Raw genomic sequence first — 15015 nt, 5'->3', positions numbered from 1 at the left:
TGATAGATGCGAGACAGTCCTGGAAGGAGGATCCTACCCGCGATGCCGCCCGTCGAATGTACGACGCCGAGCTAAAACTCAAATACTTCAACGACGGGACGACAAGACTACTAGACTACAACCGACTTAAATCACTTGTGTGTTCCAGTAGCCTCATTGACGTCGACGACGATGACGACATGGAAGGTGAACAGCAACGAGGCTTACTGAGATACGCAGTGATGGACTACGACCCAGACCACGTTCTTACTAGAACCTTCACTTTCCAAACCAAAAAACTCTACCACACAAACATACCCGTACCATGGTTTCGCCAACACATACGGACGTACTTGACGGCTGCGGATAGGTACGACGTGGGCAATAGCCCACTTGTCCTTCAGAAAATACGGACCGAACCTGACTCCATGGACGCGACTGCACACTAAAGACCTTTACGGAAGACGCAGACAGGAATACGGACGCCGATGGCGAATCATTGGGACGCTAGACCCCAGACAAGTAGTTGCAGCCATAGAGGCACCAACCCATAACAAGTTTGCCCTCTTGATGACTTCAGCTACTGCTAACAAACACTACAAACGGGACGAACTGATACGATACATATACGAGAACGTAAATTACTTTCCCACGTACCCCGTCAGTGAATCCCTAAGGGGTATGTGCGGGTGGTACCGGGTTAGGTTAACGGACGAATACTGCTCAACGACCGACGACGAGGACGACGACGACGAGCAGGATAACGCTGACGATGACGACGAAGACGTGGGCGATGACGGTGACAACGACCACAGCGCTGACAACGACAATCAACAAAGAGGACAAGACACCGCACCGACGCCGACGGCCTAGCGGAGCCGAGTACATCGACTGGACGGCCGAGTCGACCACCCCTGCCATGGTTGGTCATTACAAGACCCTCATGCATGGGCCCACCATCCCCTGATCTTTTGCACACCCCTCAGACTCTCGCCGAAAAATTGCGGGAGCCGAAGAGATGGCAGTATTCCTCCTACCAGGACTGCGCCACCGTCCAGGATGCCGTCGCCAACGAAAGTAGCGTAACCAACAGAAGTTTCTGGCGCCCGGCTGTGGAGGAGGTGCCCGAATTGAGAGGACGGAAACCGTTCGGGGTACGGAACCGTTTGCTCACTCTACTGAAATCGTCGGAAATTAACAAATACGCAACCCAAATCGAAGTTGCAGCATTGTGGACAGAGCCGAGGAACCAAATGAAGTAAATTTTTTATCAAAAACAAACAATTTTTTATATAGTCCATTCAAGAATTTCCACTATCCCGATAAATCTCAGAAAAACAGTTAAGTCTATAATCCTCGTCTCCGAAATTAAGGCGCAACTTGATTTGTCGCCACACAAGAATTGCAATAATTTCTGTAGTTTCAACCACAGAAATGGATTATAGAGACATAACCTATTATGTACTACTAATAATCCTACGTGTAATATATATACAGTCATGTTCCCGATCTCCTTGATTGAAATAAGAACACTACAAATAACAAATTATATTGGATGACTGACTGCAATATAATACTGCGTGTAATAGATCAACGAACCTGAATTAACAAGCATTCAACCTTGAGTAATGGACAATTACCAACGTAACATTACGTGAGAAACAGCCGTGGCTGTGAAAAGGACACTGTTGGATCAGCAAGCCATCCATGAAGTGGATATGCTCAGACTCCTGGAACACCCGAACATATTACCTTTGCACGAGGCTATCATTGAGACGGATCACCTTTTCATGGTGATGCCTCTCTGCGATGAGGATCTCAACGCATTTCTGCGGCGAGAGGGACCGAGAAGCCAGCCGTCCCGGTTCTTCTGGGTGATGAGGCAACTGGCAGCAGCCTTGACGGAGTGTCACCGCCAACGGATTTTGGGTTGACCGAGAAGCTGACCACCGCCCAACACCTGCTCACCGAGCCAGCAGGAACCATTGTATTCTGGGCACTGGAACAACGAAGACTGAAACCGCATGACACGTCCGTCGACCTGTGGGCGTTGGGGTTGGTAGCCATAGAGGTGGCGACCGGCCGACCGTGCCGAGAAAGAGACTTGGGCCTAATCCATGGGCGAAAGATACCGGGCGGAGATGGAACGATTGAGATGTTCTCGGTTTCAGATCCTTAACGACATTCAATATCGCGGACACGATGCGCATTAAGTTCGACAGAGCGACGAAGCCGTGCTACAATTCGAAAATGCTCGGTGTGCTGAAGGAACGTTAAAGTTTTAGGTACCACTGAGAATTTCACCTCGGTGGGTCCGGGATTTATAACACATTCGTGCTGGCGCTGAACGAGGAAAAATCTATTCCCGTGGGAATAAAAGAGTATTTTATCAGTACCGTTTTGCGAGCCGGACTGGACACCTTGCGGGATGACAGCAAATCAGTTACGCACGGCATCCCGCAGTCCTGCGACGGCACGCAAAGCGTGAAACTGTTCGCCGAAGACGCATCCCGCAGTCCTGCGACGGCACGCAAAGCGTGAAACTGTTCGCCGAAGACGCATCCGCAGTATGGCGCTAAGTGGATAGCTTCGTCATGGATAAAAGAGAGTACGCCGCCAACGTAAGAGAGCAGGGTTTGCAACGGTGGTACGGTACCGAAAAAAAATTTCAATACTACGATGTCGCGTACTTGTACTACCGTTGCAAACACGGCGTGATAGCCGAGCCCTCCACCATCCGGCATAACCTGGAGAGCATAATTTCAGAGGAGGACAGATCCAGCTACATCAATTTTTAACCGATCAGAGATCAGTACGCCACATTGCAATAACAATTAGGCTCTCGAGGGAGGTGGCTAACTCATACGTTTCAAGTGGTTGGCATGTTGCGTCCAATTTCTCTAGAACCAATAAATTACGAGGAGGTTCAATGATCTTGTGCAAACATCATGATTATAAGGTTCTGGACGATATTGTGGGTTTGTCGTTGGAAGTAGATTGTGAAATATCTGCTATAAGATTCCATAAATTAACCCTGTTGTCCATAGACAAAGGAAGGAAAGACAAACAACTCTCATTGGTCCTTTAAAATGTTGTTGGTGGCTCCCCGTCCGGCAGTAGATGGAACTAATCGTTTGAAATAGCGATATATTAAAAAAGGATGAAATATGTTTTTTAGCGAAAAGCAAAACATAACCTAAATTTTTACCCGCTTTTAGTTGTATTTAGAGAAATGGTAAGTCAAGTCGTTGTCATAGGTTTCTAATTTTTCAATAAATTCAACACTTTTCTTGCATTATACATGGGTTTGTTTTCTGCAGTGAACGCATAATTTCTGCAGCAATTTTATCAAAAAGTTTTATTCATTTATTATCAGATTAAAAAGGCAAACATCTTTGAGTAAAAGCTCACATTCCCTTGTAAAATTTTAATTTGAATATGAATTTTGTAGTGCAATCGTGGAGTCTAGAAGGACATCATCTACTACTCTATCATCTACTGCTCTTATCTGTTAGGTTCACGTGAAAGGTAAGTATAGTTAAAGGTAAGTATTAATTCTTAGCACCTAGTTCTTATCACCTTTTGTCATAATCGATCAGTATGGCATCATTAAAATTTCAGTTTTCGTGTTGCATCCCAAATTGTGCTAACAAAAATTTCACGGGGTCTAAAACAAACAAGCACTTTTTTCGATCTCCTCCAAGTAGAATTTCAGAATGGGATAATGCAATTAAGTCACTATATTCCAATTGTATTTTTAATAAAAATAGTAGGATATGTGAGGACCATTTCAGCATCAAAAATTTTTCGACCACATTCAAATCTAGACTTCTACCTTTAGCTCTACCGGATTTTCCAAATTTTACAATGCATTCATATCAGGACGATTTAATTATTGAAAATGATTTTGAAGTTGGAGGTTCAAAATCATCTAGTGCACACAGAATAGATTTTCCAAATTTAGATGACAATAGTTTGCCGAGTACTAGTTCAACAGGTTTAAATTCACCAAGTACAGTGACTGTTTTCTCTTTTGCAAAAAATAGGTCAGGCATTTTAAATAAAATCAATATAAAACGTAGGAATCAGTTGTCACATAGAGAAAAATATTTGTATGATATCAGTAAACGTCAAAAAGAGCAGCTGTCTAGATTGAGAAAAACAATTGAAAAGTCCAAACATAAATTGAAATTAGCTGAGAAGATTAGTTATTCTAAATTTTTCTTACAACTTAAACAATCAATTAGTAGTAATGGGGTTCAATTTATATCTTCTCAGTTCAGAAATTCAGGTTCAAAAAAACATGGGGAGTGTTGGACACCCGAAGACAAGGTTTTTGCATTAGCTTTATATAAACGAGGTCCGCGTTCATACAGATTTTTGTCCAGATTTTTGCGATTGCCAAGTAAATCAACGTTAAATACAGTTTTAAGCTCCTTTTCTTTTGATACTGGCATCAATAAACAGATTTTTAATAAATTAGCAGTCAAATTTTCCAAATTAAAAACTCTTGATAAATTTTGTTGTTTAATGTTTGATGAAATGTCTTTATCTCACGACTTACATTATGACCATGCCTTGGGTAAAGTAGTAGGACATGTAGATTTAGGGTCAAATCTTGGACGATTCAAAGAAGTCGCTAATCATGTTTTAGTTTTTATGATTTCCGGACTACATAAGTCTTGGAAACAGCCAATAGCCTACTACTTTACTAAAGATCAGATAAAGACAACTCATCTCAAAATTCTAATTAAAGAGGTCATAGTTGCTTTGCAGGAAATTGGTGTTCGGGTGATTTGTACAGTTTGTGATCAAGGCACTACCAACGCAGCTGCCATTAAACAGTTGATCGATGAATGCCATACTCATCAACCAGGACCTTACTTCATTGTAAATGATCAAAAAGTTGTTGTGTTACATGATCCTCCACATTTATTGAAAAACACACGTAATGCCTTAAAGTCTTACAATATCAAATTTGAGGACAACAAAATTGCTAAATGGGAGCATATTATTCAAGGTCATAAAGTAGACAGCTGTTAAAAATTGAGCGAAGCCCCCCTCCGACCTCTCTCTAGTCTACGCTCCTGACCAGCTCCGGTGGCCACGTATGGTACCACGATTCTGCGGTGCGCTGGTTGAACGACGCAGCGGCCCCACTTTTCGGTGTTTTTCAGAAGTGAAAAACCACACATTTACATATTTTTTAAAAAGATTCTGTTTGTTAGCTCCGTAGAATTGACTTCGCGCTGCTATCATGGTGATTTGTAACACCTCAATTTAAGTTCACCTCTTTTAGTTGTTCTCAATTTTTAAGTCTTCTCGCACAATCCTGGTGCTAAATTGTTCTTCTCATAAGGTAAAGTGCTCTCAGACTGCTCAACATCATACATTACACCATTTTCATGATAATTTCATTGTACTGAAATTAGTCCACGTGCAAGAGATTCGGAATCTAGAAATAGATTCCGAATCCTTGCGAGCACTGCTCAATTGAAATGTCTTCTCAACTCAAATCGAACTATTGTCTTCTCAAAACTATATATTTTATCATATTTCATAATTTATATAGATTTTCAGACTTCTCTAGATCATCTCACATGAAAATGGGTATGTAGCACCAGAATTGAAACTTCTCAAGTTCATCTCTATAAAATTGATATCTGATTCATTTGTCTTCTCGTAATACTCTTTATTATTAGAATCAGTTTTATCATTTTTATAACAACTCGTATGATCACCTCTTATACATATGACTAATTCATGGTGTTGAGTTTCAGATGAATGAATCCTCATACTCTCCAGGGTGGACCCTGGATGTAGCTGTTTTCCTCAGAACAGGATATGAACACCTCAACGTTAGTTAAACGATCACTGACATTGCTCGATACACCTCGACCTAGGCTCCACCCTGGAAAGTCTGCTCGAACACTCATGTCTACTCGATTGGTATGGTCTACTCTTTATAATATGTACTCTCATTGTTTCTCTTCTATATTCATTCATCGGACTCAACATGCATGTTAGTTTTCTCAGCCTTAAGCACATCTCAAAATCTACGATTAGAGATTTATTCAACTCAGTACTCTCATGACTTCTCTTAATTTATCAATTGTTTCTTCTATTTTTCTGATGAACGTTCTAATCGTGCTTACTTGTAAGCAGTTCGTCTCTGTAAATGCTGAATTCATTGATAAATTTTTGCACTCTTCAAGATCATCTCAATGTATATGAATTATACTTTGTTCTTCTCATATTAATTATGATTGTCCTTTTCATTTAATGAATTATTATCGAACTTCTCATTTAATTAGAATTTATTGCCCTTTTCATATTATTTTTAATATTCTAGTGCTTCTCAAATTCATTAATTCTGTGCTTCTCATTTAACCTGTGCTACTCTTGTTCTGCTCATACTTGCATTAACATTATTGATCAACTCAAATTTAATGTATCGATTTCTCGTTGATGATCAGACTTAGACATTGTAGTTTCACCTCGGGCCTATTTCTCTGTACTCTCGCGTCTTCTCTTTAAAATTCATTATTCTAACCTTCGCGTTTTCTGATAGAAAAAGGAGGCTCTCGCAATCAATTTTCAATTGATTGCCCTATCACTGTGTAACCGTTGTGTTGATATTGAATTTATTGAACTCCTCAACGTCTAAGTCTGACATCAAGTGACTTCTCATTTGAACTGCTCTGGACCATCTCTTGTTTTTAATTGGATATTGTCTCTCTGAGTTTATAGATGTGGTTAATATTAGTTGCTTTTTACTGTATTAGCTTCATGCAGGTGACATATTCATTTTATGGTTGTGAATGATACTTAATAAATGTTTCTATACCATCTCCAACTCAATTATCTTTTAATACAGTCCACTACTCTTTAATTAAAAATCATAACACCCTCGATTTTTTAACATTTGGTCCTTCGAGCCGGATAATTGAGTTGGAATTTTATCATCGTTCACTAATCATATTTCTCCTCTCTGCCCTCTCATGGAATTGTGCACCTCGACCACTAATACTTTGAGTAATAAGCCTGCTCATGCCTTCATCTCCTCAAGCTTTCGTCATCTCAAGGAGTCTCTCGAGCCACCTCAAACGCCATCTCAACCGGTTGCTTCGTCCTCGTCTGCTCAGACATTTCATTACCAGTCTTCTCTGGCGACTACTCAAGTAATTCAACTCCTCAATTTCTAATGCTGAACGCCTCCATTACCTCAGATCTTCTCTTCAGTCGACTCCTCTGAAGTAGATCTGTCGCTTGGCTCTCACTGGCACACCTCACTTCCCATAGCTTGGGGAAGTCTCATTTCTCAATACGAGAACAAACATCTCCTCTTGGCTGCTCTTTGCGATGAGATCTTTTCGACCCCTCAATGTTCGTCTCAAACAAGTCCTCGTTTCTATTATGAGACCCAGCTCTAGACCGAAATCCTCGTATTCTCACGATGCCGCCTCTAATGTCGCTTGTGTCAAAGTCTCCTCTGAGATCTGCACAAAAATAGCCTTCTCATTTAATGGCCAAAACGGCCACACGACCCCCTCAGCCGAACCGTCTAACCAAAGTCACCTAAAGCCTTCTCATCCAAGCCAACTCAAATCACCAGCGAAGCCAAGCCAGTCACCTCGAAAAGGGCCTAAAGTGCTCAGGCAGTCATCAAAACCCCTCCAAGACAGCTTATCTCATTATCGACCGCTCATCACACCAGTCATCTCGTACAACGCAAGACTCCTCGACGAATCTGGATCGGAACTCTCGTTCATCTCTGAAGACTTCTCAAGACAGCTCAGCCTTCCTCGAAGCCAATCCAAAGTCACCATCGTTGGAATTGGTGGAGCCGCCTCAAGATCAAGAGGATCAGTACTGATCACACTGAAATCTCTTCACAATCACAAAACCGTGAATATAAATGCTCATATCTTGTCATCTCCATTTACTAATCTACCATCTTTCAATTGTTGCACACGACCACGTTTGCCTCACCTCGACAATTTGAAGCTCGCCGATCCAGAGTTCTACACCTCAAGGCCAATCGACATCATATTGGGTGCTGATGTCTATGGTTCCATCATTTTTCCTCAACTCCGACAAGGGCCAGATGGGTCAACTCCAACAGCTCAGCTCTCGATCTTTGGATGGTTGGTCCTAGGTCCAATATGCCCTCATCAAGAAGTCTGCTCAAGTGTGTCTCCTCAATACCATGCCACTCAAGAATCTGACCTTCAAAGCCTTCTCGAAAAGTTCTGGGAACAAGAAGAAGTCAAGTCCACCTCCGTAAGTCACCTCACTGCTGACGAGCAGGAATGTGAAGACCACTTCAAGACCACTCACTCTCGACTTCCTTCTGGACGATACATGGTAAGACTCCCATTAAAATCATCATCTAATCTTTTGGGATCTTCCAGACAACGTGCCTTCCGATGCCTCCAAGGACAATTGCGCAAGTTCGAGGGAAACCAAGAATATTGCCAGCTCTACAAGGACTTCCTCACTGAATATGAACAACTCGAGCACATGAAGAAGGCTCCCTCAGACATCTCGCATCCCAGATACTATTTGCCGCATCATGGAATTCTCAAACCAGACAGCTCCTCCACCAAAATGCGAGTAGTTTTCAATGGTTCCAGTCCCACCTCAACAGGCCTCTCACTGAACGACATCATGCACACAGGAGCGAAACTTCAGTTAGATGTTATTGATGTATTGTTCTGGGTACGTCGTTTTAAATTTGTGTTTTCCACAGACATCACGAAGATGTATAGACAGATCATGGTGCATCCATACAATTGGGATCTCCAATGCATTCTCTGGCGAAACTCAGAAGATGAGATAGCGACGTACCACCTCACCACCGTCACCTATGGAACCAAGGCTGCTCCTTTCTTGGCCATTCGAGTCCTCCTCCAGCTCATCGAAGATGAAGGTCACAAGTATCCACTCGCCATTCCACCACTCACCAAAGGTCGTTATGTTGATGATATCTATGGTGGTGCAGACACGAAAGAAGAACTCTCAGAAATCGCTATCGACCTGAAAAATCTCTGCATGGCGGGCGGCCTCCCCTTAGCAAAGTGGCAATCGAACTCTCCTAGTACGCTCAAGATGGTAACCGAGGAAGAAATGATACCATCGCCGATCTCATTTGACGACTGTCCTACTTCAACGATACTTCTAGGCCTACTCTGGTATCCTCAAGAGGATTACTTCTCATTCAAGATCAACTCAAGCTCATCTGGGTCTGTGGTAACTAAACGTACTATGTTATCTCATATCGCTCAACTCTTTGATCCACTTGGTTTAGTATCCCCTGTCACGATCAGGGCCAAAATGTTGTTGCAGGAACTTTGGCTCCAGAAACTGTCATGGGACGAACCACTGTCACCTCAAGTCACAGAAAGATGGTGTAACATCAGAGAAGATCTCAAATCATTGATCAATGTACGAGCACCTCGCTGGGTAGGCACCCAAGAAAATGCTACCATAGAACTTCACGGTTTCTCTGATGCTTCTCAACTTGCCATGGCAGCAGTCCTCTATCTCGTAGTCCGCTCACCGTCCACAGGATCCAAAGTCACATTGCTCTGCTCGAAAACAAAAGTAACGCCTTTGAAACGCCTCACAATCCCGCGACTCGAACTCACAGCATCTCTCATCCTGGCCAGGTTAACTAATTATGCTCATCGTGTTTTAGATACACAGATACACTCAACGACTTTGTGGACGGACTCAACAGTCTCTCTCACGTGGATCACATCTCACCCAGCTCGCTGGAAGGACTTTGTTGGAAACAGGGTAGAGCTCATCCAAGACCTAACTCCAACTGCGCAATGGAGATACGTTTCCGGCAAGGAAAATCCAGCGGACAACGCTTCTCGTGGCTTCTCGTCATCTCAACTACTGAACAGCACTCTATGGTGGACGGGACCACCATGGATTTCCAAGTCACCAGATTCCTGGCCCAATCGTCAGCCGGCAAAGACAATTGACCCCGAATCTGAAGCAAGACCCACCAAGAACCTCCTCACGGCCGTAACTCAAGACTACTCGTGGGATCGTATATACAGGTATTCTTCTCTCAATAAACTGTTAAGAATCACCTCTCTCTGTTTAAGAGTCCTCGCCCGACTCAGACACTCCTCAACTCTGAACTTCACAACTCCGCTCACCTCAACTGACTTGGAAAAATCAAGGATCTATTGGATCAAGGCTACTCAACAAGTGTATTTTCCTCAAGAACTCAAGGCTCTTCAAAATGGTACTGCTCTGTCATCCTCACATGTGTTCAGTAGACTCACGGCGTTCATCGACCATGAAGGTGTCATTCGTGTAGGCGGACGAATCACCATCGCTCTATTAGACCCAGATAGCAAGCATCCTGCAATAATTCCTCGAGCTTCTCAATTGACTTCTTTGATTATAGATTCTGCTCACAAACGAACACTCCACGGAGGTACACAACTCACACTGTCCACCAACTGACAACAATATTGGATCATTGGAAGAAGAGCCCCAGTGAAATCCCACATCCTGAAGTGTGTTATATGTGCAATTCAACGAGGTATAAGAGCTCAACAACTCATGGGACAATTACCAGAACAACGTGTCAGACCATCTCGTCACTTTTTCATCACCGACGAGCGAATACCTCTTTGTAAGCGGCCATTAGGGCGAGTAATGACCATGCACCCAGGGTCCCCTCAAGACCTCCACGTCCACTCTAACCAGACCGATCTCGAAATTAGCAATTCTGCCAGTCTCCTCAGACGAAGCAACCAAGAAGGAATTTCAACCTCTCTAGTCATCTCGATAACTAACGCTGTTAGTTATGGCGGGCGGAATGTCAAAAATTGAGCGAAGCCCACCTCCGACCTCTCTCTAGTCTACGCTCCTGACCAGCTCCGGTGGCCACGTATGGTACCACGATTCTGCGGTGCGCTGGTTGAACGACGCAGCGGCCCCACTTTTCGGTGTTTTTCAGAAGTGAAAAACCACACATTTACATATTTTTTAAAAAGATTCTGTTTGTTAGCTCCGTAGAATTGACTTCGCGCTGCTATCATGGTGATTTGTAACACCTCAATTTAAGTTCACCTCTTTTAGTTGTTCTCAATTTTTAAGTCTTCTCGCACAATCCTGGTGCTAAATTGTTCTTCTCACAAGGTAAAGTGCTCTCAGACTGCTCAACATCATACATTACACCATTTTCATGATAATTTCATTGTACTGAAATTAGTCCACGTGCAAGAGATTCGGAATCTAGAAATAGATTCCGAATCCTTGCGAGCACTGCTCAATTGAAATGTCTTCTCAACTCAAGTCGAACTATTGTCTTCTCAAAACTATATATTTTATCATATTTCATAATTTATATAGATTTTCAGACTTCTCTAGATCATCTTACATGAAAATGGGTATGTAGCACCAGGATTGAAACTTCTCAAGTTCATCTCTATAAAATTGATATCTGATTCATTTGTCTTCTCGTAATACTCTTTATTATTAGAATCAGTTTTATCATTTTTATAACAACTCGTATGATCACCTCTTATACATATGACTAATTCATGGTGTTGAGTTTCAAATGAATGAATCCTCATACTCTCCAGGGTGGACCCTGGATGTAGCTGTTTTCCTCAGAACAGGATATGAACACCTCAACGTTAGTTAAACGATCACTGACATTGCTCGATACACCTCGACCTAGGCTCCACCCTGGAAAGTCTGCTCGAACACTCATGTCTACTCGATTGGTATGGTCTACTCTTTATAATATGTACTCTCATTGTTTCTCTTCTATATTCATTCATCGGACTCAACATGCATGTTAGTTTTCTCAGCCTTAAGCACATCTCAAAATCTACGATTAGAGATTTATTCAACTCAGTACTCTCATGACTTCTCTTAATTTATCAATTGTTTCTTCTATTTTTCTGATGAACGTTCTAATCGTGCTTACTTGTAAGCAGTTCGTCTCTGTAAATGCTGAATTCATTGATAAATTTTTGCACTCTTCAAGATCATCTCAATGTATATGAATTATACTTTGTTCTTCTGATATTAATTATGATTGTCCTTTTCATTTAATGAATTATTATCGAACTTCTCATTTAATTAGAATTTATTGCCCTTTTCATATTATTTTTAATATTCTAGTGCTTCTCAAATTCATTAATTCTGTGCTTCTCATTTAACCTGTGCTACTCTTGTTCTGCTCATACTTGCATTAACATTATTGATCAACTCAAATTTAATGTATCGATTTCTCGTTGATGATCAGACTTAGACATTGTAGTTTCACCTCGGGCCTATTTCTCTGTACTCTCGCGTCTTCTCTTTAAAATTCATTATTCTAACCTTCGCGTTTTCTGATAGAAAAAGGAGGCTCTCGCAATCAATTTTCAATTGATTGCCCTATCACTGTGTAACCGTTGTGTTGATATTGAATTTATTGAACTCCTCAACGTCTAAGTCTGACATCAAGTGACTTCTCATTTGAACTGCTCTGGACCATCTCTTGTTTTTAATTGGATATTGTCTCTCTGAGTTTATAGATGTGGTTAATATTAGTTGCTTTTTACTGTATTAGCTTCATGCAGGTGACATATTCATTTTATGGTTGTGAATGATACTTAATAAATGTTTTTATACCATCTCCAACTCAATTATCTTTTAATACAGTCCACTACTCTTTAATTAAAAATCATAACACCTTCGATTTTTTAACAACAGCACTAGAAGATTTAGGACTATGCACAAAATTGATTCAGAACATTTGACTCTGCAACACTCGCACTTGAAAATGAAAGTCTCTGTGGCTGCTAAAACTATGAGCCGCACAGTTGCGGCAGCATTGGAAATGATGTCAACAAATCCTGATTTCCCTTCTTCGGCAGTTCATACAGCAGAATTCATAGGCGATATTGATCAACTCTTTGACTCTTTGAATTCTGTGTGTAACTCTCGATTTGGGGGTAAGGAGTTAAGGCGATGTGTTAGTAGAAGGAGTAGACATGTCCAATTTTGGTATGCCATTTTACAGAGGATCAAAAAATGGCAGTTTTTCCACCCTGTTACAGGATTAGAATCAAAGGCTCCCAGATGTAAGGAAGGTTGGATTACCACAATTGAAGGTATAATTATGGTGTGGGATGAATGTCGTAAAGCTGGTTTCAAATACCTGCGTACAAGAACGCTGAACCAAGATCCTGTTGAGAATCTCTTCAGTCTGATCAGGCAACATGGCCGTGCGAATACTAATCCCACTCCATATCTATTCATATCAGCACTTAAGACCTGCATTTTGAATCGCCTTGTTACACCTAGGAGCCGTGGAAAAAATTGTGAAGACGATGGCATAGACATTCTTGAAGATTTGAAAAATTTTTTGGATTTTAAATTTGACAAAAATCAAAATTATCCCACCAATTCAGTTGACCTTTCAAAATTTCATATTATAAAGCCTCCCAACAATATTGCTGAAATTGATGACCAAGCTCTTGTTTATGTAAGTGGGTATTTTATTAAAAAAATTTTTGGTTTATTGTGTCATCAATGCAAAGAATGTCTTTTAAGTAGTCAAGTTTTAGAATTTCATACATTTACAATGTTTAAGGAATACGGTGATGACAAGAGGTGTTTACATTATGTTTCTGAGCAATTGTGTATATACGTTGCTCATATGCATGATGTAATTTTAGCAATATTAGAAAGCCATGGTCACTCGTTAAATATATATGAGGAAATTCTTCGCTTCGTGACAGAAAATGTATCATTTGCATTTTTCACATGTTCTGAACATTATAAAAATGTTCAAAACATGTTGAACAAAATAATTTTAGACCTTATTTGTAATAAATATTTCAATGATGTCAAGAAAAATTTGCGGAAAAAATATGTAACTGTAAGATCAGTTCCGAAGAAATTTCTTCATATATAGATATATAGAGTTTTTTTTTAATTTATTGTTGAATATATATTTATTTACAAATGTTATCTGTGATAGAAGCTTTATTTATTTTCAGTAGTTGCAGTTTTACCAGAGTTTTTTTTATTTATTGTTGAATATATATTCATTTACAAACGTTCTGTGATAGAAATGAAATTTTTAGTTAGTATAGAATATTTTTGTTGAATGTATTTTTATTTATTTATTTGTCTTTAGAACATTTTTATTTTATTCAGAAAATATTTTAATTTTTTACTATATGAATTTTTTTTTAGGTCCGCATACATTTTTATGCTTACAGCAAATTTTGGTGTGAAACAGAAAGAGCAATATTTTCACTTGAAATTGTTCTGTTGTTCTGACCTCACATATTATATATTTCTCTCAATGAAAATATATCCAGTATTGATTCCGATTTTTCACTCTATTTCAGGTTATGTTAATCAGATGGCTTTTGCTGGAGTTCTGCCAATGAATGGAAGAATCCAACTCATTAAATATAGTCTTAAAACTGGATGCTCTTTTCTTCAATAATTTTGTAATACAATAGAATATTTGATCTGACATTACAAAATTATTTCATTACCTTTTGTTTGAAAGAAATGTATTATAATGTGTAATAAAAAGTATTTTTAATATTTGTTGAGTATCAGTTCTGAAAACAAGGATTATAAGAAGAAACCTCACTGAAGATTGATAATAAACAGTTTATTATCAATTTTCAGTGAAGGTTTCAATTCAAATTGTTTCGAAGTATGATTTGAGGCGCCAAAATGGGAATTCAAAACGAGCAATGCGCCACCTGCTGTCAATTTTCGTAACAAGATAGTTACATCTACTGCCGATGAGGGCGCTTCAATCACGCTTAATTTATTTACCATTGAGTCGGCACTCTTTTCCTTCTTTCTCTATGCTGTTGTCAATCTATCGCTCACCAGATGGTGATTTCAGGTACTTTCTGAGTATAGTTGAAAATGCTCTGAATATGATTAACGTCCATGATGATCTTGCTATTGCAGGTTATTTTAATGTGTGTTTTGGTATGTGTGAGAATGACGTACTGGATAGGAATACCGAGCTAC

General features: G+C 40.3%; 2 protein-coding genes across 2 annotated transcripts; both read left to right on the top strand.

The window, feature by feature from the left end:
• Nucleotides 1-926: 926 nt before the first annotated feature.
• On the top strand, nucleotides 927-1913 carry LOC123320628 (cyclin-dependent kinase 5 homolog). The gene is made up of 2 exons (XM_044907995.1): nucleotides 927-1056; nucleotides 1645-1913. The coding sequence occupies exons 1-2, from the start codon at nucleotides 927-929 to the stop codon at nucleotides 1911-1913; spliced, it is 399 nt and encodes a 132-aa protein (XP_044763930.1).
• A 6430-nt stretch (nucleotides 1914-8343) lies between these two features.
• LOC123320627 lies at nucleotides 8344-10504 on the top strand. Its single transcript, XM_044907994.1, has 4 exons — nucleotides 8344-8629; nucleotides 8732-9231; nucleotides 9328-9528; nucleotides 10409-10504. Exons 1-4 carry the CDS (start codon nucleotides 8344-8346, stop codon nucleotides 10502-10504), a joined length of 1083 nt encoding a protein of 360 aa, XP_044763929.1.
• The last annotated feature ends 4511 nt before the right edge of the window (nucleotides 10505-15015 follow it).

This window comes from Coccinella septempunctata, chromosome 9, assembly GCF_907165205.1.
Source record: "Coccinella septempunctata chromosome 9, icCocSept1.1, whole genome shotgun sequence".
Lineage (NCBI taxonomy): Eukaryota > Metazoa > Arthropoda > Insecta > Coleoptera > Coccinellidae > Coccinella > Coccinella septempunctata.
This window is presented reverse-complemented; position numbering and strand designations above follow the sequence as displayed.